Source organism: Leptonotus elevatus, chromosome 8 (assembly GCF_054856555.1).
Source record: "Leptonotus elevatus isolate MCC_2025b chromosome 8, RoL_Lele_1.0, whole genome shotgun sequence".
NCBI lineage: Eukaryota > Metazoa > Chordata > Actinopteri > Syngnathiformes > Syngnathidae > Leptonotus > Leptonotus elevatus.
The window spans coordinates 11403194-11427205 of record NC_141246.1 but is presented as its reverse complement, the minus strand read 5'-3'; the positions used below and the strand labels follow the sequence as shown (position 1 = coordinate 11427205).

Genomic DNA, 24012 nt, shown 5'->3' with positions numbered 1-24012 from the left:
TTCATATTCCACAAACATTCACATTAATCAGAATGCCGTATTTAGACTAGTGGGGGCATGTACAAAATTTTGTTGTGGAGAAAATTTGGGGGTTGGCTTCTGCTTTAAATAAAACAATCTTTAAACATTAACGAGTTACGAACAAGAGCTATGACATGTCTCCAAAAATATATGTGTAACCGTTTTACAAAACACTGTACTGTATGTACTGTACTGTAATGTAATGATCAAAATGAAAACAATCTACTTTTATATAACAAGTGACAGCACTAATAGCAACAAGTCTGTTATCTGTCGGCAACTACAAAAAAAAAGCCAAAGAAAAATCATGCCACATGCAAAAGATTTAGCGTTGGATGGTCACTGAAATGAGCTCTAGCAAGGTAAAGTCTCAACTTGAAAGAATGTAAGATTTGTCAGTTTCTTCATTGTCCCGCTGTAGCCTTTGATTTTCAAGGTTCCACTGTACAATACAGATAAATATACAAAGCAGGCTTCCATTTACGCTACCAAAATATGCTAGATATGAGTATTAAGGACACCGCACAGCTCTAGGGATAACTGCAAAGTCATCCAGGAGAAACCTTGCAGCTGAATGACACACAAATTAATGATGTACAATTTCTGCGCAGATACTCAGCGTGCCTTGGAGGCTGTGGAGCGACTTCAAGCCAAACTGAAAGAGCGAGGGGAGGCCCCCGCTCAGGAGAAACTCAGCCTGCTGAAGACCGTCCTACGGAGCCCCCTCTTCCTTCATATTCTCAGCTTACAGAAGGCTCAGCGGAAGCCCCCAGCCAAGGTACAGCGTGAGCTCAAGTGTGTGTGGGCGTTTGGTGTACATTGAATGGTGAAGAAGGAGCTGGAATCGTTCCCAAAATACTGAATGCAGGAAGCAAACCGGATGAGTAATCAGCTTACCTTGGCTTACCACTAAACCCTCAAGACAGAGAGAGGGAGTGAGAAGGAGGGGTGAAGTGGTCATACTGTATGTAATGTCAAGGAGTTTGCAGTAATAATTTATAAGTTTTGGTCCAATTGTTGTTTGTGTGTGGGATGTGGCCCTGGTTGCAAGTGTTACTTAAAAATTGTTATTCACACCCATTTGCATCACATAGCATGTGACATAATCAAGGTTATGTTGCTTGGCAGTGTATCAAGGCTTGCTAAGTGTGATTAAGCCTTAATAGACTAACGCTATAAGACCAACACAAGCATTATTACTTTAGAGAAGTCGCATGATGCATCTTAGAGTCAACTTTCAGGAGACATTAGGATCTATTATGCCAAATAACTGATTACTATTCATGTTAGTACATCATTTATAAGGTTTGGCATCTTGCTCAAGAGTCCATTGACAGAGCTCAAAGGCACACTTACAGAAATATTTCAAGCCTAACTTAAGATTTATGTAATTTTTTTACATGACAAATTCATATTGAATCTTATTTTTTTCAAGCACACATATATATATATATATATATATATATATAAAGAACATTTAAAAAAAAATCTACACAAATGTATTAACTCATTCACTGCCATTGACGGCTATAGGCGTCAAAAATGCATTTGAACTATTTCTATTAGTTTTACATATTTTCCACTTTTGTCAACAAGAGTATGAAAACCTAGATTTTTTAAATTGTACATTTAGAACAGATATTGCATTTGTGATTAATCGTGAGTCTATTGAAGTCATCCGATTAATTACAATTAAAAATTTTAAAATAAAAATTAAAAATTTTTAATTTTAAAATACATAAACCTGAGGATTATACATTTCAAATAAATAGGATTTAATAGACTAATGAATATGTATCATATAAGGTTTATTTCGTAGGGTTGTATTAAAATTATCAACAAAAAAGAATTGTTGTGTAAAAAAAATACATAAATCTTAAGTTAGGTGTTGAAATATTTCTGTGAATGCACATTTGCACCTCTCCAACCATCAGTCCCAATCAAGAGACAAGCTACTGCTGCCACTCATGTTCCAGGTTTGAATCTGTGTTTGTTCAAACCTTTTTGTCTGTCCTTTCGATTAGCTGAGTCACATGTGATAGGGTTCAGTCTCAAGGACACCTTGCCATGGTCAGGAGTAGAGATAAATCGGTATAAAAAATGTATAGCATGGTTAATAGTGAACCAAATGCAAAACATAACAGTTTGTATTTTGTAGCACAGACTTGAATGATAAAGGTGAATGTGTTGGAAAACTTTTCTGAGTGTGCAATTTTGCATGGGGAAGATTTGACGTTGATTATCTTGTCATGGGTACTTCAGCCGACCTTACTTGACCACAATAAACATCGTCTTAATTTTCCTGTTCCTGTTGACTACCACCTTAATGGTCAAGGATTCTTTCCCTCAATGAAACACGAAATAAATAAACATTTCTACTCCTGTGCTTTATCCATACTAATTCAACCCTTCAATTTCACCCCACTCATCCTATTCCTCTCTGTCTCTGTATGTGCTTCCGACAATTAATGTCTCCACCTTCACCATCTCCTTATCGCCCCCATCCATTCCCCTCTCAATGTTTCCCGTTCTCACTTGCATCGATCAATCTTTCTCTCATTTATCTGTTCTTTCCCTATCACGCCCTACCTTCCTAAATCATCTCCACTTTGCCCTCCTCTTTGCAATCCTCCCCGGATGCTTGAATCCTACCGGGGAAAGGGTCTTTCCAAGTCGGTGTCCATGAACTGTGGCAAGTGCCAGGGTGTGGCGATGGATGCCAAGATGCTCAGCCACAGCGACTCCTACACATGGGCCATGGAGAACCAAAGACCCAGCAGGTCGCTCCACAGGGACGGAAGCGTTTCCTCCCTGGACTCGCAGGATTTGTCCTTCTCTGACGTCCATCCAGACAACTGCGTTCACACTGAATCCCAGGTACCTCAAATATGAGTCATAAGCATGAGATTATTCATTGTAATGGGAAGCAACTTGCTCCCAAAGCGCTCACTCACTGAAAAGGCGCAATATATTGCTTTTCAAAAATGTCAGTTTGTTTGAGAATATCGCTTCAAATTACACAATCATTGCTGGGTATAAACTTGTGTGATGCTGCTCGGCTTACTTGATGTCACTTCGGGTTTGTTTGTCATTTTTTTTAGTACTGCACACCACCTCGAATATCCCGAACCATGTCTATGGGGAGGAATCTGGCAGCAATTGCGCATGAGGTAAACAAAACAAATCTCTCTCTCTCTCTCTCTCTCTCTCTCTCTCTCTCTCTCTCTCTCTCTCTCTCTCTCTCTCTCTCTCTCTCTCTCTCTCTCTCTCTCTCTCTCTCTCTCTCTCTCTCTCACACTCGCTCTCTATTTATCTATCTACCTCTGTATTTTTGAGTTGATTATTTATATACAGTATAGCAATTTTGTCTTCAACAGAGTTTTGGTTATTTATTTATTTATTTATTAGAGGCGTCACCTGGAGATCATAGAACTAACCAATGACGGGAAAGGGCTTGGCTTTGGCATCATAGGAGGACGGAGCACAGGAGTTATGGTCAAGACCATACTGCCTGGTGGAGCAGCTGGACAGGTAATTCAAAAATTACTCAAGCAGTTGAAGTGCATATTTATTGGCTGTTGGGACATAACAACAGTGCAACTATCATATAATATAGGTTAGTAAGTGTAGGTTCTCAGTCATAGCACAAAAGCAAGGTAGAATGAAAGAGGTGTTTTCATTGTTAATCGTTGTTTGCAAGTGCTGACAAACGTGCGGTAACAACAACAAACACCGTTCAAAAGTTCATGTTTTCCTTGAAAGTGTTGAAAGCTTTGTATATAAATGCAAATATATAATAAATAAATGTAACTGTTTATTATGAAGATATTTATTATTATTGTTACTATTACTTTTTTTAGATAATGTATACAGATAGTCATCGAATTAAATGGTTATTTCAAATGAAACGAATGATGGAACAATAACATCAAACCAATTAGTTTATTATTGTAATATTCATTTATACTATTATACTTCTGTTGGCAGCATATTCCATTTGTGTGCAGCATAACAGCTAAATGTAGCTTCACCATGTTTACTCCGAACTCTGGGTTACACTCGATGGCAGTCAATCGTTAGCCTCATGGTGTCTCCATCGGCCGAAATCGTCAAGATTACAGTGAATGAATGCAACCAAAAAAAACTCAATCATCAATGGAGATTCTCTTTATTAATTGATTTAATTTAATTTAGAGCAGTGATTTGATTGTAATACGGAATTTCTGTCCTATAACATGGGTTCTCTATTGTCATTACAACAAAATATTAAGTCTTAATGATAGCTGTAGTTGAAATATGGTTGCTGCATCTGCTAAGCAGAATTGTTTTTCAGTAAAGAGGCTTTACAAGGAGTCAGCGATCGTTATAATTCATTACTAATGCAATAAAGTAAAAGTTTAAAAAGCTGGTAAGAAAGTAAGAGAAATTAGTGAAGTTTTGCAACTACAGTGTGAAGCCAAGCTAATTGGGAAGAGCCCTACCATTTTATTTTCCCATAAAAGACTCTAAAACAGATTCCATGCTGTGGGGTGACAGTGCTAAGTACTGTCCCGCTGTCACAGTAAAAAGCTCACCAATTAAGAACAAGCAAATTAATGCAAGATTTTGATAGAGCCAGGTAGTTACCATCTTGTTCGTGCTAATTTAAGCTACCTTTCTGCTGGTTCCTCCTTCTCGTTGAATACAGAATATTTTCTCACCTAATGTTCATTGCTACCCTAATTAACTGTAGCGTTTGCACCTTTAATGAATTCATTAAAAAATGTGTTGTGATTTAAATGTGGCACCCCAAGGATAAACGACTGCGCAGTGGGGATCAAATCTTGTGCATTGGAGACACCGATCTGGCTGGCATGAACAGCGAGCAGGTGGCGCAGGTGAGTAGATGGATGGATGGATGGATGGATGGATGGATGGATGGATGGATGGATGGATGGATGGATGGATGGATGGATGGATGGATGGATAGATAGATAGATAGATAGATAGATAGATAGATAGATAGATAGATAGATAGATAGATAGATAGATAGATAGATAGATAGATAGATAGATAGATAGATAGATAGATAGATAGATAGATAGATAGATAGATAGATGTTCATTCATAGATAGATAGATAGATAGATAGATAGATAGATAGATAGATAGATAGATAGATGGATGTTCATTCATATTCATCCCTCACCTCCTGGGTCAGGTGCTCCGAAATGCTGGCAGCAAGGTAAAACTACTCATCGCCAGGGACATCAACAAGGACAACTTCTCCTCTCCTGTCCTCAGCCAGGAGTCCTTGGATGGCGAGGTGTGTTAATCTCAAAATGTGCTCAATATAAACAAACGGCTGCCCCGAGACAGTAGTACCAAGGTTTGATTGTGTTAGCAAGCAATGATTTTTTTTAATGTTTGCAAGTAATCGGGAGAGCTTTTTCTTATATTTTGATGACCTCATTTACATTTCTCAGTGAACACAAGAGCAATTTTGGGAAATTGCCTTGCTCGTCTTTCACTGGTGTGTACCCAATTAGCATGTGTGAGAATGTTTTCACTTACATAAGAGGGGCACACTGTTAGCAACACTTCGTACCACGATGCAGTGCAGTTAATTAAAATTAGCTGCACAATAAAGACTATCAATTGTTATAACAATAGCTCTCAAATGATGTAAAATCTCTGCACAATCATTCTTATTTAAACATTCTTAATAGACTGTGTAGGTGTTGCTTTGGGTGTATTCAATGTTGTCTTTCTGCTTCTCACCAGCTCTTTGACTTGAATGATGACTATGAGTTCAGTGTGCAGTTCACTAAAAACAGCCGGGGGCTGGGATTCACCATTTCCAGCTATATAGGCGACCTAAACTCAAGTAATGAAAGATGTTTCGTATATGAAAATTAAAACAAACACAACCAAGCAGGCCAGTTTTTGTGTTGAACTTTTTTTTTTCTTCTTCTCCCTGTTCAGTATACAGCGCTGGTGTGACAGTGAAGAGCATTTTGAAGGGCAGCAGTGTCGACCAAGATGGGCACATTCACATTGGAGATATCATCCTGTCTGTAAGTTTGAAAAAAAAGAAGCCTTTTTAAATTGTTTTGCACAGTAAAGTTACGCACAGTTTAACTGCTAAGTAAACACAACATTGATTTAGTTTTGATTCTGTAAGATATAAAACTAATAATCTGACAGATACTCGTACCTCTTGAGACATTGGGGACTATCACACATTTTTAAAAATAGGAAGTTCATTTATGTCTTTGTATCATCTAAACGTACAGTATGTGCCCAAATACTGGGTTTCAAGATTGCTGTTTGTACCGTTAAGGTAAAGGTCTCAAACTGTAAAGTAGATTGCAAAAAGCCTTTGAAGGCCATTAAAGTTCAACGGTATGTTTTCTGGTGTGAGAGTGTCTGGTAACTTGAAGAAAAACTGCAGTGCCATAACCCTACATCTATGTATAGTAATCCTGTTTCTGCCGCCTTTGTGGCCCTACATTAGCAAAAAAAACACACACAAAAAACACTGAGCACATTTTGTACCGCTAGAAAGTTTATTTATTTAGTTATTTTGCTAGTAGATTGCATGCAGAGGAAACTAAAAAGTCTGGGAACTGTTGGCAATAATAATAATAAATATCTCAAACAAGAAGCTCCCATGACAGTTGGTCCCCCCCATACAATAGCATCCATTTTAATGTCTTGGAACAGCCACTGCAAGGTTCACACAAAGTCATAAGTTCAGTTTGGTCCTTGTTCCAGACCAGGATAACAGCAGTGCGGATAAGCCAGCGCCTTAAAGTGGATATGTCCTGGGAAATTGACTTTTCAACTGTTTGTATACAAATAATAAGGTCTCTGGAGTGCCTGCTCACCCATCAAGTGTGAAATTAAACAGCCAAGTAAATATTTTGGTAGCTGCCATTTCTGAAAAAATGTGTCCTAACCTTGAATGAATTGTATTGTCACGATAATTAAATAGCAAGTGGTGGCTTGGCACAAGTCAATTCATTTGCACTATGTGTGGAAGAGAGAGTCTAGAGGGAATTTGAGACTCTCCAGAAGTTTTCAATAACACCACGAAAAGTGAGTGCATTTGTGAGTCACTTTATATGAAATATAAATATCACCAGGGGGGTCGGAAAAGTCGCTACACTGTATTTAGTTGTCAAGCCTGAATAGCCCCTCAACTCTGTCGCATTGGTTGTCATGGTAACAAAAGTCATAGAGAGGTTTGCTAAGTAAGACTAGTGGATGTTAATTGTGCTGTAATTCCTTTTCCTTTGTGTATTTTGATGGAAGAATGTCAGAGACAATTTTTACAAGACTCCTTGAAAAAAAAAAAACATAATATGTCTCTTGTGGGTAGTTTATTTTATGGATATGTACTACGCACTTGTGTGTGTTTTTCCACAAGAGATTTTGCGAAGTCTGTAGAAGAACAGGGGGGAGGGGGGAAAACATGTAAGTAATCTCATTGGTTATCATTCCTGTTTTGACCCCTTTGAATGTGATATATTTGTGTGTGGCACATTCCCGATGCCAAGAGGGAGCCTGAAATATTGATAGGTTGGATGAAAAATGTAATGGGTCCTGCTGCGGGTTGACTGATGTGGGACTGGAGCCATTCAACTGGGAATATGGGAATATTGTTATATACATGTGGGATGTGGTATAAAAGATTAATAGTAACTGGTCCTACCTCAACCCTCAGGCGGCCACAGTTCTTCAGGCGTGCACCGCTATAAGTGTTCACACTGCTTCATTTTCTTGTCTTTGGTTTGTCTTTCTATTCACTTGGGACAGCAGTAGCTCCATTTGTAAGGACTTTTACCTCAGGGACGAAGCCTGGGGAATAGAGTGTCACCAGTTCAAGATCAAAACATAGAAGTTGGAACTTGCTGGTGAGATGCCAGTTCATTTCCAATGGGCCTAAGAACTTTATGCAGCTCCCTCATTCTCATTATTATTCTCCAGTGTTGTAAGTTGCATATGTGGAATTGGCAAGTAGGTGACTTGGTATGAGCAAGTCACCTGTTAAAGTTGAATGAACAACAATTCAGTATGAAATTAACTAGTGATAAACCGATATGGATTTTTCGAGGCCGATACCAATTATTTGTAGTCAAGGAAACCGATAACCAATATTTCAAGCCGATATTCATTTTCAGTAAAAGAGAAAGTATTAGCGTCCAAAAAAAAAAAATTAAACCTTTTTCTTTTCATTTTAAACATATGAAGAATTTGACAGCTTTGATTGAAAATGTTATTTTTTTAAACTGCAGGGAGCTTCCAGGGTCATCAGCATGTGTTGGGCTAAATTAAAAACTACCGTAAGTAAATAGTTCCCTAAAGTTTTCTACCGTGAACAAAGTTTTCAAAAATGTCAACATCATTTCATAATTTTGTTAAATTTTTCAAAATAAAGAGTGTCAGTAGGATCAGTGTCAGCATCATTTGTATAAAGTAGGAAATTTAAATGAATCCATAAATTAATGTTCCCTGTATCTTACTGAGGAACAAATGCATGCAAATATAGCTAATTTTGTGTTTTCGTCAGGGTTTGTAAAAGGTTTCAGAAGATCTTCACAGACAATGAACATTTGTCTGAATATGTTCGAAATGTCTTTGCGACAAGTAAAAACTGTCTGTGAACATCTTACAAAGTCTGATGAGAACCCTAAATTCGCTACGTTCGCGAGCAATAATCGGTCTATCCCTAAAATTAACTTTACAGTATATGCATGAGTGTTGCTATTACTGACAATATTTAAATACATAAGATTGAAAAATTACATACAAAGGTTACATTGTTTTGTTGCCTATCTGGTTCCCAATTTTTTTTTAGTTTATGTGTGAATGGGAAAATGAGAGGCATTAACTTTGTTCACTTTGTCGATTGGCGCTTTATGAATGTCAGTCTTGCATTAGTTTATGGGCAGATGTATCGCAGCAACAAGTTCACCCACTCATGGCGTATCTGTGTGCTACATGTCTATCTGAACACATTCACCTGAACACATTCACAATAGTCCCTAATCAGCCTCTGTATTATTTAGTACTTAATTGTCTTTCCAATTCTGACATGCACCTTCGCATTACACCTTCGACATTACAGTAAAGGGGAATTTGAGTGTCTTTATTCTTTTAACGGTTGAAGTTATATTTGTTCTTATTTGCAACAGTTTCCACCCTAAAATAGACTCATTCTATTTCCATTATTGTTTTTTCCTTCCTTTTCCTGACTCTTCCTTGCTTCCTGTCACCCTTTGCTTGTGTGTGTCCCTTCCCCAGGTGGATGGGGTGAGCCTGCAGGGCTGCAGTGAGCAGCGTGCAATGGAGGTGCTGAGGCGGACGGGTCCTGTGGTCAGACTGAGGCTTCTTAGGAAGGCCGTCCGCCTTAGTCACATCTTGCCTCCGGTCCCTCCACTGCAGCCTCTCCGACACTCCCACAGCTTCCAAGAGGGCAATCCCTACAGAATGGGACTAAACAAGATTTATGAGACAGGTGATATGTGGAAAAAGCATAACAATCTTGGTTTATTTTTCACGTTATTAATATGATTTGATGGTGAAGCACACCCATAGGTCCTACATGCATTGTCGATGTATTCCTGGATTCCGTTTAAGCTTATGAGTTTAAATGATCAGAAAAAAACACTTGCTATTATTGAACATGCACAATATATTGTCATTCTGTCCAGAACATGTGATACATCACAATAAATTGCATGGGTGTTTAATCATTGTGTGTTAACATGCATGTTTGTTAAAATCCTCGCTTCCTCCCAGGAATATGCTCACTGCGTGAAATCTCCCGGCGTGCAGCATACGCTAACAGACGACCCCGACAAGATTCAAGAAACGGTAAGCTGCCGTTTCCTTATGCTGCACTGCAGTCTGCAAGTGGATGACGAGACTCGCTCTGATACTCTTAAGTAGGCTTGTGGAAGAGCGATGTGGCGGCGAAGCATACTCTTTGATGAGAGTCTATTTATAGTGTTGTGCAATCATGTGTTTATCCAACTCATTCAGCTCCTTCCAGATGATTTGCCTCTTAGCCTGCCTGCATACATGGCTTTATTTAGACAGCGATCTTTGGGTTTGATTGGGGAGCTCTGTTAAATAGGCTTTGATTGCTCTGAGGCATTCAAAGATCAAGCACAAGAAAATATTTGTTTGCCAAGAAATCTGATAGTGGGTGTGATAATGCACACTTTAGTGGCTTTTGTGTGTAGACATCCTGCATGGCCCCAAGGTCAGATAGTCTTTGTATTAAACAGTAAAGATAATGACTCAATGATTTCTATTCTAGCACAATGTGAATAAGTGGTATACTCATCCATCCATTATCCGTACCACTTATTCTCACTAGGTGGTATATTGCCATATTTAGCTGTGCTATATGTGGACGTGTGTCTGTTCGCAGGAGTGCAGCTGACACCAGCAGAGGAAGAAGACTTAAAAATGAGGTGGCAACATGCAGTTGGACCAAGATATGAAGTCATAGTATGTCTTTTTTGCAATTATATATGCATTATTTAAACCGAAAAAGCATTCCATTCAATTCAGTATACAATTTGTACTTATACACATGCAAATGTCCGTATTATTTTTTTTTTTAACCTATTTTGGCCGATATTTTATCCTTGTTATATCTTGTATTCGTATTTGCCTACATTCAATTTTGTGAGAAGGACTGTCAAAGGGTCATCTAATTTTATCACCGAAAGAACTATGCTTGTAGGCAATTACCCCTCTATGTTTACAATATTTTATACTATTTTTACTATCAGGTGCCGATGATAAAGTCAGCAGTTTCCACTGCCTGATTGAATAGTTTGCACTAGAAATGATGGAATAGATATGAGCAAAATTGTGATAATTTCATTCAAATTAAAGGAAAAAAACCTACCAGAATTGGCCAATGTTTCAATTCTTACTATTGCTGTTTTAGGTTTGTCAGCTGGAACGCTTCAGCGAGACAAGTGGCCTGGGCATCAGTCTGGAAGCTCGTGCTGGACATCATTACCTGTGCTCCGTTTTGCCCGAGGGCCCGATTGGTCAAAGTGGCAAGATCTTCACTGACGACCAGATACTGGAGGTGAGGAACTTGAAGTTGTAAATAAACTAATAGTTTATTTTTTAACTGTCCTGCTGGACCAAGAACAGTACATATACTCTGCTTAGAAAATGGATGGATGGGTCTGTGATTAGCTTGCCTGGATCTATGCAGGCAGTGTGCTGAGGAAGAGAGCATGGTCAAGGCCAATGAAAGTTGTCAAGCCTCAAACTGAGTTGGCAAATGTTTCTTTCCGAGTTCATGACATTAGGATTGCACTTTTTTTTTATTTATTATTATTATCACGATGAACATTTCATTTAGGTCAGCTTTTAGGAGCACAGTGTAGTTTAGCAACCAACACATAGTTTCCCTTAAGGCGGCCAAGTGGTAATAAGAAGGTGGGTGTGAGTGTGCCCTGCATTTCTGCACTTAGGAGAGGGGGGGATGGGGGGTAATGCACTCCCACGGCTGCTCTGAGCAGGTTCATGAACCCACACATATTACTCGTCCTTCGTGGAGAGGGTTCTCTGATGAATTTGTAAACCATTTCCGGTCTCCACAGTCACGTGAATACTGCGGCCATTTGTGGGCCGCTGCTGTCCTCCTGCAGTCCAAATCTATGTCACAGAGCAATGCTTTGATCTTCACCTCACCATTCCAGCGTAGCAAAGCTGATTTTCTTCTCCAATTTTAAAACCAACCCCCACAATTTCTCCGTGTACGAGGTTTTTGAAGAGAGAATCTGTACTCTCTGACCCCAAGTGTTAAATTTTTTATGCATGGTTCGCACTAGGAGTAACTTTCATTTGAGTTGTATGAAAATATTTTGCACATAGCAGTTTTGAATGCGTATGGGGAAATAAAGCTTTAACAGCATGTGAGAATTAACTTTTATACATTGCCATTCTGACATTTTGACTCGCCTCTAACTGTAGTTCACTTGTGCAAATGTACAATCTCCAAGGTTGAATACCTTCTATAAGGTATGTCAAACAAGTTCCAGGACTGGTATCACAAAGGAAATATTTAAATTCCAAGCTACATACGGCAAGTTTTCCCCTTTGATGTCTTCCCCCTGAAGTCTGCCTTCTCTGCCACGCCTTTGTGCACTCCTGGAAGGATTTTTCCATTGTCATGGCTAGCTTAATGTTGTGTAAATCTTCAGAAAGGGTTCCGCTCATAAAACCCTTGAGCTTGGGGTTGGGACTTACACAACAAGGTCTGGTGAGTAAGTTGCTCCAGCATGGCAGTGTTGTTCCCAGCCAGTAACTGGGATGCTCAGGGCATTGTGAGCTGTTGCGTTATCATGTTGAAGCAGCCACAGCTCTTGCATCTTCTTGAGCACTCTTTGCAGACTTCCTGGTTAATTGACTGGTCATGTGGGAAGAATTCACAGTAGATGATGCCCATTCAGTGATTATATCGGCTCGGTTACTGCACACTTAGTAATAGTCCTTATGGCAAATGCTGGATGGCTTAGCCTGCACACTACTCGGCCCTGGAAGGAGTGAGTCTTGCTTTATGTTTAACATAGTAGATACCGCCTTGTATTTGTGTGTCTGTTTCAAATAAATTCATGAGAACTCTTTTATTTCTTTAGGGATTTTGCCGCAGATTGTTTTGTTACAAACATCAGACAAGCAGCGATGATCATTTTCTCCCTTTTTATTTTAAAGAGACCACAAATCCTAGGAAGCATTAATAGTAGTGTTTTGGTGACAGTCGGTTGGAGTCCGTCGGCAATAAGTGTCCGTGCGGAAACACGAAACATTGGTTCCAGCAACTTCCAGCTGCCACAAATATGTTTTTAAAAATTATTGAAATAGCTTTGACACATGCATTTTTTGCGTCGACCAATTTTTGTGGTCGACCCAACCGACTTGGGCAACTTTTTACTCGACACCCGACATTACTTCACATAGAAGAATGCAATCAGCATGACTTTGACGTCTTGCTTTCGTGGCGATTTCAAACCATTGCTATTGTAGATGTTAGCGTTTCTGTGTATCCATGACTCATCATCGGTGAGGACTTTCCCCACCAAGTCTGGTCTCATCATCAGTCATAATGCTCATTGCTAGACAAACTGACACATAGGTGTATATAAGAGTATGTGAAAGAAATACTGCAGAGCACTGAAGTCACAGTTATATACTTGAGTTTGAATACATTGAACTTTGCTGACACACTTTGGGTTCAAGGACACTGCTCGTTGACTCCAGTTGGTTAGGGCAGGGTTCACTAATTCCGGTCCTCGAGGTCCGGATTCCTGCAGGTTTTTTAGACGTTTCCGCCAACCAACACACTAAAGATCAGGATCATTATCAGGCATGCTGATGAGCTGATTATATGAATCAGGTGCGCTAGTGGGCGAAAACATCTAAAACCTGCAGGACTCCGGACCTCGAGGACCAGAATTGGTGAACCCTGGGTCAGGGTGTGCTTCATAGGAAAGAATGTACATGAAATGGATAATGTTGTATTACTATAAATCAAGTATTAACCGTATCAAGTACATTATCAACATTAAATGTCATGTGTGAGGTCAGTTCAACATTTTTTAGCAACACATTTACTATTATTATTTATGTGTACAATGTGTTGCTAAAAAATGACCTCACACATGACATTTAATGTTGATAATGTACTTGATACGGTTAATACTTGATTTATAGTAATACTTATACTAAGACTTAAAACTTTGAAGTGTGAAATGGATTACCCCTGAATTTGATCAAGTATGTTTAAAACCAGCAACAGAAGACAAAACCATTTACAACCACTGAAATTATTCTAACCAAAAGTGACATTTCTTTCACCTGTGAAATAGTTTGCGTGTGAACAAAAGGCCCATGCACATAGTCTATAATCTTCCTTGCAGGTGAACGGTATTCCACTGATTGGAGAGACACACAAAGAGGTGGTCAACATCCTCAAGGAGCTTCCCATCTGTGTTTACCTGGTGTGTTCTCGCATTGTACCCCCTGCCATTCCCGACAGCGATGAGGAAGAAGAGGACGATGGCCAACTCACCCTGAAAGAGCTGCTGGCTGAGTTCAATGACAAGGTGAATGTAGGAATGGACAGATGTGTGTTAGAGGCCGATGAGAACGGAAAGACTGCTTTTTGTTCCTTTTCCTACAGCAGGATATGAAATTATGTTTTTCTTTTCTTTTCCCAGTTGGACCAAGGCTGTGTTATTCCCTGCCCTACGGCTGAGGACATCACAAAGCGCGGTGTGCCGCCTATGTCACCTCCTTTGGCCATGTGGGAGAGAGAGGCGCAGGTGGTAGAGCTGGAGAAAGGGGAGTCAGGATTGGGCTTCAGCATCCTGGACTACCAGGTAATAGACAAGGACCTTAGCCTTTCTAAAAATAGATCAGACAGGAATAAGCTGCAGTCTCATCTACAACAACAGTGTCGCCTCAGTGAAGAAAACAGAAAAGGCAAAAAGGAGAGAGAGAGAGAGAGAGAAAGAGAGAGAGAAACTTTTCTAAAGAAAAAAAAAACTTAAACCCCAGTTGCACAGTATTAAAAAATAGTTTGAGAGAATTTAAAAATATCATGATCAAAACAACCCGACCCAAGTTAGCTATTCCCATGAATGCTCCCACAGATAACACAATTAAAAATAAATATAAATGGGGACATTTCCTCTTGAATATGAAGCCTAAGCTTCTATTATGTATATGTTTGTATAAAGAACATCAGAGATAAATGGTCTGTCTTAAATTTTACATAAAAACAGTGTTTTTAAGCCTGATGTAGAAATCTTTCATGTATCGTCACCCATATGCTTGTCTTGCAGGATCCGGAGGATGCCACTAAAACAGTGCTGGTAATCCGCTCCTTGGTGCCGGGTGGTGTTGCTGACCAAGATGGCCGCCTGCTCCCGGGAGATCGCCTCATGTTTGTTAATGAGACCCACTTGGAAGGCTCCAGTCTGGATTATGCCGTGCATGTGCTGAAGTCCACCGGTTACGGTCCTGTGCTCATTGGTGTTGCCAAACCGCTGCCGGTATGTTGGGAAAAAACGACTGTCCATGTACTGAATCCAGGCTAGGTGCAAACAATGCCTCAAGACTACCAGTCCATAACTTTGTTAAATACTACAAGCTCATTTTAATGTGACACTTAGGCTGTTTTTAATTCTGTAGTTCTGAAAATACAGAACTTTATTTTGCAATTGATAACATTTTAAGTAATTATTATTATTTATGATTTGATTATGAATACTATTTAATAATATTATTAAATGTGTGCAACTATAGTACCATTCTGATAACCCCCATTGCTCCTTATCGATTACTTCTCTACAGTTGGGTAAATAAATGAAGAAACCCGGAAAATGACAGATGGCCATGTTAGACAGTACCATTCGCTTTATTAGGTCAAATCTAATGACATTGTCAGAGAAGCATTAATTAAATAAAAGTAGTTCCTGTGGTTTAGAACTATTAGAACTGTCATGATAACAGGTGTGCACCCAGAGATGTGGCTCATAAGTTTACATACAGTACATGGCAACTGCTAAAAACTATATTGTCATTAGAACAGATTGGCTATCAATTATGACGTACACACCTCGACTAAACTAACAGCCTTGTGGGACTCACACAGTATGTGACATTTTATTATCCAAGACACAGTAAGTTAATTACTGAGTGTACTCTCAAGAACAGTTCTCTTTTGTTTCGGACTGTGGCCTAGTAACAAGGACCACGGGGTCCAGTTACAGGCCGTCTGAATATTTAATGCCCCTCCGAGGCGAACACAAAGCTCAGCCACACTAGAAATGGAGAGGCAAGAGGAGGAGGAGTGACGGGTGTCTAATTTACTGCCACCTTCTCCAGCCTCATACGTAGTTATTTTGGCACTTTTCGGCACAAGGATACATGGATATTCTTGTAATAAGCTGCTACATTTCAGATTGGTATTTGTGTTTTGTCAGTTGGAACTTTGCGGCGGCTTGACGCCCATCTTGGAAAGGAGCACACGGGCATCCTGCGATGACAGCGAGAGCAACTCTCAGGTCACTCTGCTAGCTGAGGCAGCCGAGGCCAACGATTGCAACCTGACGGATAGCAACGTTCAGCCATATTACAACAACTCGGTAAGCGCTATGCACAACACTTAAACAAGCCAGTGGCTCTGACAGGTGTTTCACTTTGATGCTGTATTTGTTTTGTCTATGCTTCTTGCGCATTTTCAACTGCAGGGATCACCAACCTTTTTGAAACTGAGAGCTATTTCTTGGGTACTGATTAGTGGGAAAGGTTACCAGTTTGACACGTACGTTTGATACACACTTTTGGAATATACTTTATAAACATGTTCTCAATGTTCTTTTCATTATATGCTATTTTTTAATAATCCTGCAACCCTATTGAGGATAAACAGTACAAAAAATGAATGGATAGATGGATGGATATTCATTCATGTGAATAGACTAATGTCAATGTTTTCTCAATGGTTATATTGATAAGTCATTTAACAACACGTGAAACATAAATATCAATATGCAACACTTACATTCTGCAAGAATATACATTACGTTTTTTTAAATGATTTCTTCTACAACATTCCTAGGAAATCACAATGTTCTATCACTGGTCAGCTATACACAGAAAAATGAATCATGGCTCATTTTTAAGTATTTTCATCTATTTGGATGGGTAGATGATTTTATTTAAATCATGTTAAAAAAAAATGTATTCATTTAGATTCCTTAAAATCATCATGAATCATTTGTTAAAACGTATGAATATACTGGTAGTTTATATATTGCAGGCTGTGGATAAACTGAAATTCATTTAGTTAACATTTATGCTTTACATTAGGTTTGCATAAATATTTAAATATGTCGATGGGCCACATGCAATGTACATAATGGAACCTGTTTGTTAACAGCTTTTGAAATTGACAATGAAGGACTTTTTCAGCATGCCTAGCTGCATTTGTAAATAGTTAATAGCTCTATTTTTAAGTATGCCACAGGGTCCCTGACAGCTTCAAATATGGCTGAGTTTAAAGTTTATTTTTTTTTCCCAGACAAAAAAATTATTTTTACTGGAAAAAAAAAAATTTGTCTGGGGAAAAAAAGAAACTTTAAACTCAGTTAAAAAGTACACAAGATGAACGCCATAGAATATGACTACAATTTGCTGCATTATCAAATATATAGCCTATAATACACGTAAAAAAAAAAATCTAATATCTGGTGAAAAATTGACTTGTTTGAAGTATGGCAAATAGATAAACTTTATTCATGTTGTTTGAGTTGGATAAAGTGCACGATTCTCTTTATAAGTGTTTCAAATACATTGTAGTTAATCATATTTTAAACACACTGGATTTATCAATGCTTAATACCTCTACATAGATCTATTATTGTTTGTTCAAAACATTGAATTTATTAGATACTTTAGATATTTTACATAACTCTCATTCTTAATTGTTTCATTTACATTTGACTGGAAAAAAAGTTTACTGGCTTGTTTATGTAAAATTTTAAGTAATTCAATGATGAAAAGTAAATTTTATATGCAACTGAAATACATGAATCTTGTAAATACCATAAAAATGTCTGTGAGTGTTGGTGACTGTGTATACCCATGCATCAAACTGTAATTTTGCACATGATATGGGACACGCATTTTCTAGCTAGCAATTTTGAGGAGTGTGTAAATATTAGAAGCCGCTCTTTTCTGGATCTAGTTATATGGTGCAAGTCATTATGATGTGGCTGCTCAGTGTATCAGGTCTTGAGAGCCAGCATTATTCCATCTAAGAAGTACTGATTACATGGCTAAAAGTAGATCGCCATGTCTGTTGTTGAGTGTTCGCTTAGAGGAAGCTGTATCGGTATCACTGCGACAGGTGCGGAGAAAGTGCTCCATGTCAAAGGCCTGTTTCTTCCTTGTCGCAGCCTTTTGTGTTGGACTTTGCTTAATTGCCTGCAATTGTGTCTTGCTGTAAGTGCATGCCTCGTGTTCGGAGATGGCACCCGGTGCAACACAAGAACATGATCTACCCTTGTCTCGCACGTAGCTGCTAAGTTGCACACCCTGAGGTTTCTCATCAAAGGTGTTGCAAAGGTAGCGTCTGAACTTCAGTGCTGCCTGTGAAGGTTCAAAGAACTTCTCCTCACTGCACCTTTCTCTTTATGGAAGCATCCACCGGGACCAAAGTAGTCTACCTTTGTTGGTGCGCTCCATCCTAGAAGCAATCCCGAGGCCTTCACCCTGCGAAGTTATTACTCTTTAAATTATTTTTTGCCCTGCTTGCTTGTGCTTTTGAGGACACTGTTGGAGTTAAAATCTTGAAGCGAGCATGTTTGTCTACTAGAGCAGCTGTATTCCTACACTTTTAGTGCTATTGTTTCTCATGAGACCTTCCTATTTGCCAAGCAGACACTACTGGAAAAAAAAACACCGGCTGGGTTATTAATAGCATTGACAAAATCTTCAAATATCTTGTGCAAGCACTCTACAGTTCAATGTTTAACCCTTTATATGGCACGCATTAAAATACTACGAAACTGTCACGGTTGAATAATATCTTCTCCACAAATCCAATTAGAATAAATGTTTCAATAGTAATTTGTGACAATTGAATGAAGCTGCTCTCAAGTCAAACCATGGCCATCACAAGGCCTTTTTAACAAACTGCCATGATTTGGTTTAGATCATATTAGTTTGGTTCCATGTTATGTCTTGCCTTTTTGAGGTGCATGACTTGCTCGTTATTTTTTTGTTTTGTTTCCATCTGTGCTCATCAACCTGGTCGCTTGTGTATACCAATTCGCTCCCTCAGCCATTCGTGTCTTGTCCAGGTGTTCTTAGGTCATCAATTTGCTTGTATTTATGCTACATTCAAAGACGGGGGAAGTCTGGCTTTTCCGACCTCCGACCAGGAAAAGTACACTGGAACGCTGCTTAAAACTGAGATGTCAGAAACACAGATAGTGGAGACACAGATAGTGAATGACAAATCATCATTTAATGATTATGAACATATTAGCTTTTTATTTATTATGACATTAATGTAGTTATTCAAAATAAATAACTTCACATAACACAACATGATTTGCACTGACTGCGTAAACCAGAACAACAAAGAATTTGTATCAGAATCCGCCATCTTTGATGCTATTATCTTTGTAAATTTGCCTTGAACACTTTGCCTTTGTCCAAATTCACAAGGCTGCGTCCTCTGAAGGTCGAATTTGTCGGCTGCATGACGTCACTCCCGGCATGACTCGACAGTACGCACGGCCTTATTGCTGATTTACACATGAATGGATTGTCGGACAATGTGCTACCGACAAGCAATATGACAATCTATTCATATGTAAGTCAGTGCGTGCTGTCGAGTCGCGTCAGGAGTGACAAATTCGGTCTTCGGAGGACCCAGCCTTGTGAATTTGGACACAGGCTTGGAGGTTGAAATGGAACAATCTGAGTGGGATGAATCCGACTTCCCACCGTCCTCGAATACAGCATTAGTTACCTCATGGTTTCTTTCAATAAACAATGTCAGGTACAGGCAGCATTCTTTGTTATAGGTTAGGCTTATGCTAAGATAAGTGAATTAATATGAAATAGGACCCATGATATCAGTATCAATTTTCCCCACTGTTTAATGTATAACATAGATCAAAATAGGATTGTAGGGTTAACCCTAACCTGCAGCCATTTTACGTCACTACGCACAGAATGCGTTGCAACGTAAATGACAATGGTGGTGTACGTCCAAATAAAGTTTCTACAGAATGTATTAAAGTGGAAATGATTGTTGAAAAATGAATCTCATAATTATGTTAGTAACAACCAAATAAATAATGTAAAGCAAACTTGTCATGACAGTCGGGGTTCCTTTTAAGTTTAACATATATTTTGTTTGTTTGTATGTAAAGGCTAACAGAAGCAATCAGATTTTATTTCAGCATCGTACATTTGTGACTCATTATTCAAGTACTAACCTATTCAACTGTACTGAGCGGCGCCAGTGTGCTTGTGCTTGTGCAAAGCTAAAACTTTGCCTTAGCTGCCGACCTCACAGGTGTTGAGGAGCAACCAGAATAGTGCTGTTTTTGGTCACATTTCGTGAAAAATGGCTTTGTCAATGTAAGCTTTCACACATGTTACAAAAATGTTTTCGGACTTAGCGACATAGCCTCACATACACACACATTGGTCAGTCCCCTCTGGCGGCTGCAGGTCGTGCAGCGTTGCTATGATGGATTGAAGCAAAAAAATCAGACTACATCTGAGAACCAGCCGGAAACCGTGTTTGCCTCAGGGTGCTCGCTGGGCGGCCGCAAGGTCGCCGGGCGTCACCATGGAGGAGAAAAAAAACGCAAAAAATGTTTTCCTACAGGCATCAGAATACACTATGGCTTGCCACAATACTGCCGGTGACTCGCTTAATTTAAAGGGAGCCAACACAACAAAGAGACAATCGAGAATTAACTAATCAGAGGAAAGCTATTTTCCATTTATGAAGAGATGGATAAAGAACAGCAACCAAATAGGAGAAAAGCTTTTTCAAGCCTTAAACGAGTTTATCCGTCAGGTCCGGCGTCAAATATTGCAAACTCCCTTCAGTGTTTCCCACACCATGCTAATACTTGAGTGGGCAACCCAAGTAAACTGGCCACCACCCAAGAAGTTTTCAAGAAAATGTATTGAAAATATATTAAAAAAATAAAATAAAACGTGTCACGACCAGATATACCGCATGTAATGTTAGTTTGCCGTCACTTTGTGGATCGTAATTCGTGAGGCTACAAGAGACGTCCCCCCCGCCATCCCCTCCGCCGTCCCTCCCGCCCCCCACCTGGTGTCCACCCACCCAAATTGATATAAAATCTGTGAGAAACATTGCTCTTTCATTTGTTGCTAGGACGTCATGAGAGGTCAACAGCAAGGCATTAGCCGTAGCTAGCCATCAGCAAGGCAGCCAAAATACAAGTATTCCCATAGACACAAAAATCCTACTCAGCGTATACGTAACAACTCGCAACAAGGAATTACATTTTTCGGTTTTTCATCTCTTAAAAGCTGTTTAGAAACGATTTCATACTTTAAAGCGCAAGCCCTCATTTCTTATATGAATGATCCTCACATATTTTTGGTCCAATAAAACTGTGATGATTATTCCTAAAATCTGATGAGTAATTTACAGGAAAGGCCCGTGTATCCATAGATCATCAACAAAGTCCATTGAATTACAGAATAGGCAAATCTTAATGGGTACCAAGATAGGTCAGGTTTGAAATTGACATTGAAAGTGACATTGTCACTTCTCACGATGCTGACATTTTTCACGCTATTGTCAGTCACTCCTCTTATTTTCTTTTGCTCAATTGATTTTAAAAGGTATCTGAATTGTATCTCTATTTATATCCCTTCAGGAAGTCCAGCCGCATCTGCGTTTTGGCATCAAGGAAGACAACGACATGCAGCCCGCCCCTCCTCTGCCTCGGCGCACAAGCTTTGAAAAGACAATCACAGTTGTCCGGGGCAACCGTAGCCTTGGTATGTCCTCCGTCTTACTCATGGTGATGGTGACTTGGTGCGTGTACATTGCAGGCATGGCCTTAATTGGGATAATAGGCAGTGGTGATGATGACTACCCTGAAGAGGAATGGTGAAGTGTTGTGCTTCTTATGCTCAAATGTAGGCGATAATAACATGGCATGGCTGGAATTTCTCACTTCTCAGACATTTTGAGCTTTCGAGCTTTTGTAGATATGTTCTCAAGTTCTTTTTCCCAATTTAAGTTGTTTAATATCTCGTAAAAATAACAAATGAAGTGGTGACAGACACACATTCTGCTACGGGGAAATGGGCTCACCCTCTGCCTCTGTCTCCAGACTTACATGTGGGTTCTGCTGAAAACCATCAGAGATCAGGCATAAAATCACTGTTTAGTCTTTAAGGGGGGTGGGATTTTTAGTGCAGACATAGTTTTTAAGTCCAGAATTTTAAAATATTTGCCAATGTAACCTGTTTAATATACTGTACAGTAAACCTCCCATCATCACGGGTTCCAGGTCTGTGGTCACGCTATTTTGCAGATTTTTTATTTTATTTTATTTTAGTCCAGTAATATCTCAGTATTGTAAGTTGTTTCTGGGTATAATTCCACTTTGCGCCACAAGGGGCAGCACACTATTGTTCAACTCTATACCTTTAGAAGAAGAGGTTTTTTTTTTTTCAAAATCAGCTAGCTCACTTACACTGTATAATGTATTCATCTTATTAATTTATCTAGGTCTTGCTGAACATAGTAGATGTTATATAATATGTTTTTAGTATTTTAAAATGTGTTTAAAAAAACTTAAAACTAAGTGCCATAAATGCTAACAAACATTCCTATGGAGTATTTCAATAGTGTCTTTCTGTCGTGGATTTCACTTATTGTCGGGGTGGTCTGGAACATAACCCCCGTTTTTTTACTCTATGGCGACCCCTATCAGAACTGCCAAAGTAAATACAGTACAGTACAATATTTGGGGTATTTGGGCACAGACAAAGTCCACCAAGTTAATGGTGCCACATATTACATAAGAAAACAAAGTGTAGTCGTTCATTATATTGATTTCTTGCAATACAGTTAATACTACAAATAGTTTTTGCTTGTGTTTTGGTAATGACTGTCATCAAAACAAGCTATTTCATGATTATTGACTTATTGTTGCAAGAGCCATAGAGACCTGAGTAGGCAGGGCAAAAACATGTGTACTATTTTCCTACATTACAAGTTCCATTTACCATTTTATGGTCATCTAATTTTCTTCCTTATCATGACACATAAAATCCAAGGGGAAAAAAAGTTAATTCTTGCCTTATGTCATGAATGAAGGATTTTTAAAAGGCATATATTGCATGAAATTAATAGCTGGCAAAGACGTTCAGCTTTAGAAGTTCCACTATATGTACGTTTTCAGTGTGTAGCTAAATGCATTTCTTGAAACAGTTTAGAAGACTTTACAGTATATATTCATAATCGTATCTTGAGATGGATGTGCAAGATTTAAGTAAGGTGACTTCTCTAATACAATACTTTTTTTGTGACATATGTTATTAGGTGCCATTTAGAGTCAAACCTGTTGCTTAGCGTTGTCAGTTTGTCAATTGTAGGAAATCAAACATATACAGTACAACCATGTTTGAACAATAGATTGTGTGATTTGGAGGAGGTGGATAAGGGGTTGACGAATTTGAATTAAAGTCACCTTGCTCATTAAGAAAAAAAAATGTTTTTGTGTCGTTATAGTTGGTTTTGGGTGGTGTAAAAATATTAGCCCTATTGTACCGGTAAATTTAATGAACTCACAAGCAGTTAAAATGTAATAGTAATATCATTTTTGAAAAGCAATGTCATCTGTGTCAGTCTCTCATTGGTATTGTGAGACATTCATTCATCACATTGTCTTTCACTTGTCATGTCGTTGAAATGTGTCTTCTGTTTTGTCCTGTCGACTTCACTAGCTGTTCATTGTAATCCCATGCACTATGATTGTATTGTAATTTGAATGCAAGATAATAAAATATTTATTTGATCAAAAGCAAGCAGTCATTTCTTTGACCAGCTTCAAATTATGTACGACCATAGTGTGGTGGATATGTCTTTCATTAGACGGTGATGCGTGTGTGTGTGTGTGTGTGTGTGTGTGTGCGCGCGCGTGTGTGTGTGCGCGCGTGTGTGTGTGCGTGCGCGTGATTTACCCACTCCTGTAATCAGCCTAGTCTACCACCTGATAAAGCCTTAGTCAAGTGTTTGTGCAAACCAGCATGTGTTACCCCTTTGGTCACCTGTGACCTATGACCTCTGTGGGTGTGTGCGTGGGTGTTCTTGCTACAGGTGCGAGTGCGAGGACTGATGCTATGTGAATGTCAAGCATGCCTAGTCGTGTTTGTGTG

The 24012-nt window shown here is 39.0% G+C and overlaps 1 protein-coding gene across 4 annotated transcripts in view; it reads left to right on the top strand.

Annotated features, from left to right (window-relative positions):
- Positions 1-24012, top strand: part of LOC147169752 (multiple PDZ domain protein) — a 51498-nt gene that overhangs the window by 2504 nt on the left and 24982 nt on the right. For all 4 annotated transcript variants that reach the window (XM_086083277.1, XM_086083278.1, XM_086083276.1 and 1 more), the window contains 17 exons: positions 633-799; positions 2683-2898; positions 3123-3191; positions 3430-3552; positions 4815-4898; positions 5222-5326; positions 5785-5887; positions 5986-6077; positions 9310-9523; positions 9808-9882; positions 10445-10524; positions 10973-11119; positions 13962-14147; positions 14262-14423; positions 14889-15098; positions 16032-16193; positions 21498-21621. In XM_086083277.1, the coding sequence (XP_085939403.1) occupies positions 633-799; positions 2683-2898; positions 3123-3191; positions 3430-3552; positions 4815-4898; positions 5222-5326; positions 5785-5887; positions 5986-6077; positions 9310-9523; positions 9808-9882; positions 10445-10524; positions 10973-11119; positions 13962-14147; positions 14262-14423; positions 14889-15098; positions 16032-16193; positions 21498-21621 (2319 nt within the window). The remainder of the gene's footprint in view (positions 1-632; positions 800-2682; positions 2899-3122; positions 3192-3429; positions 3553-4814; positions 4899-5221; positions 5327-5784; positions 5888-5985; positions 6078-9309; positions 9524-9807; positions 9883-10444; positions 10525-10972; positions 11120-13961; positions 14148-14261; positions 14424-14888; positions 15099-16031; positions 16194-21497; positions 21622-24012) is intronic.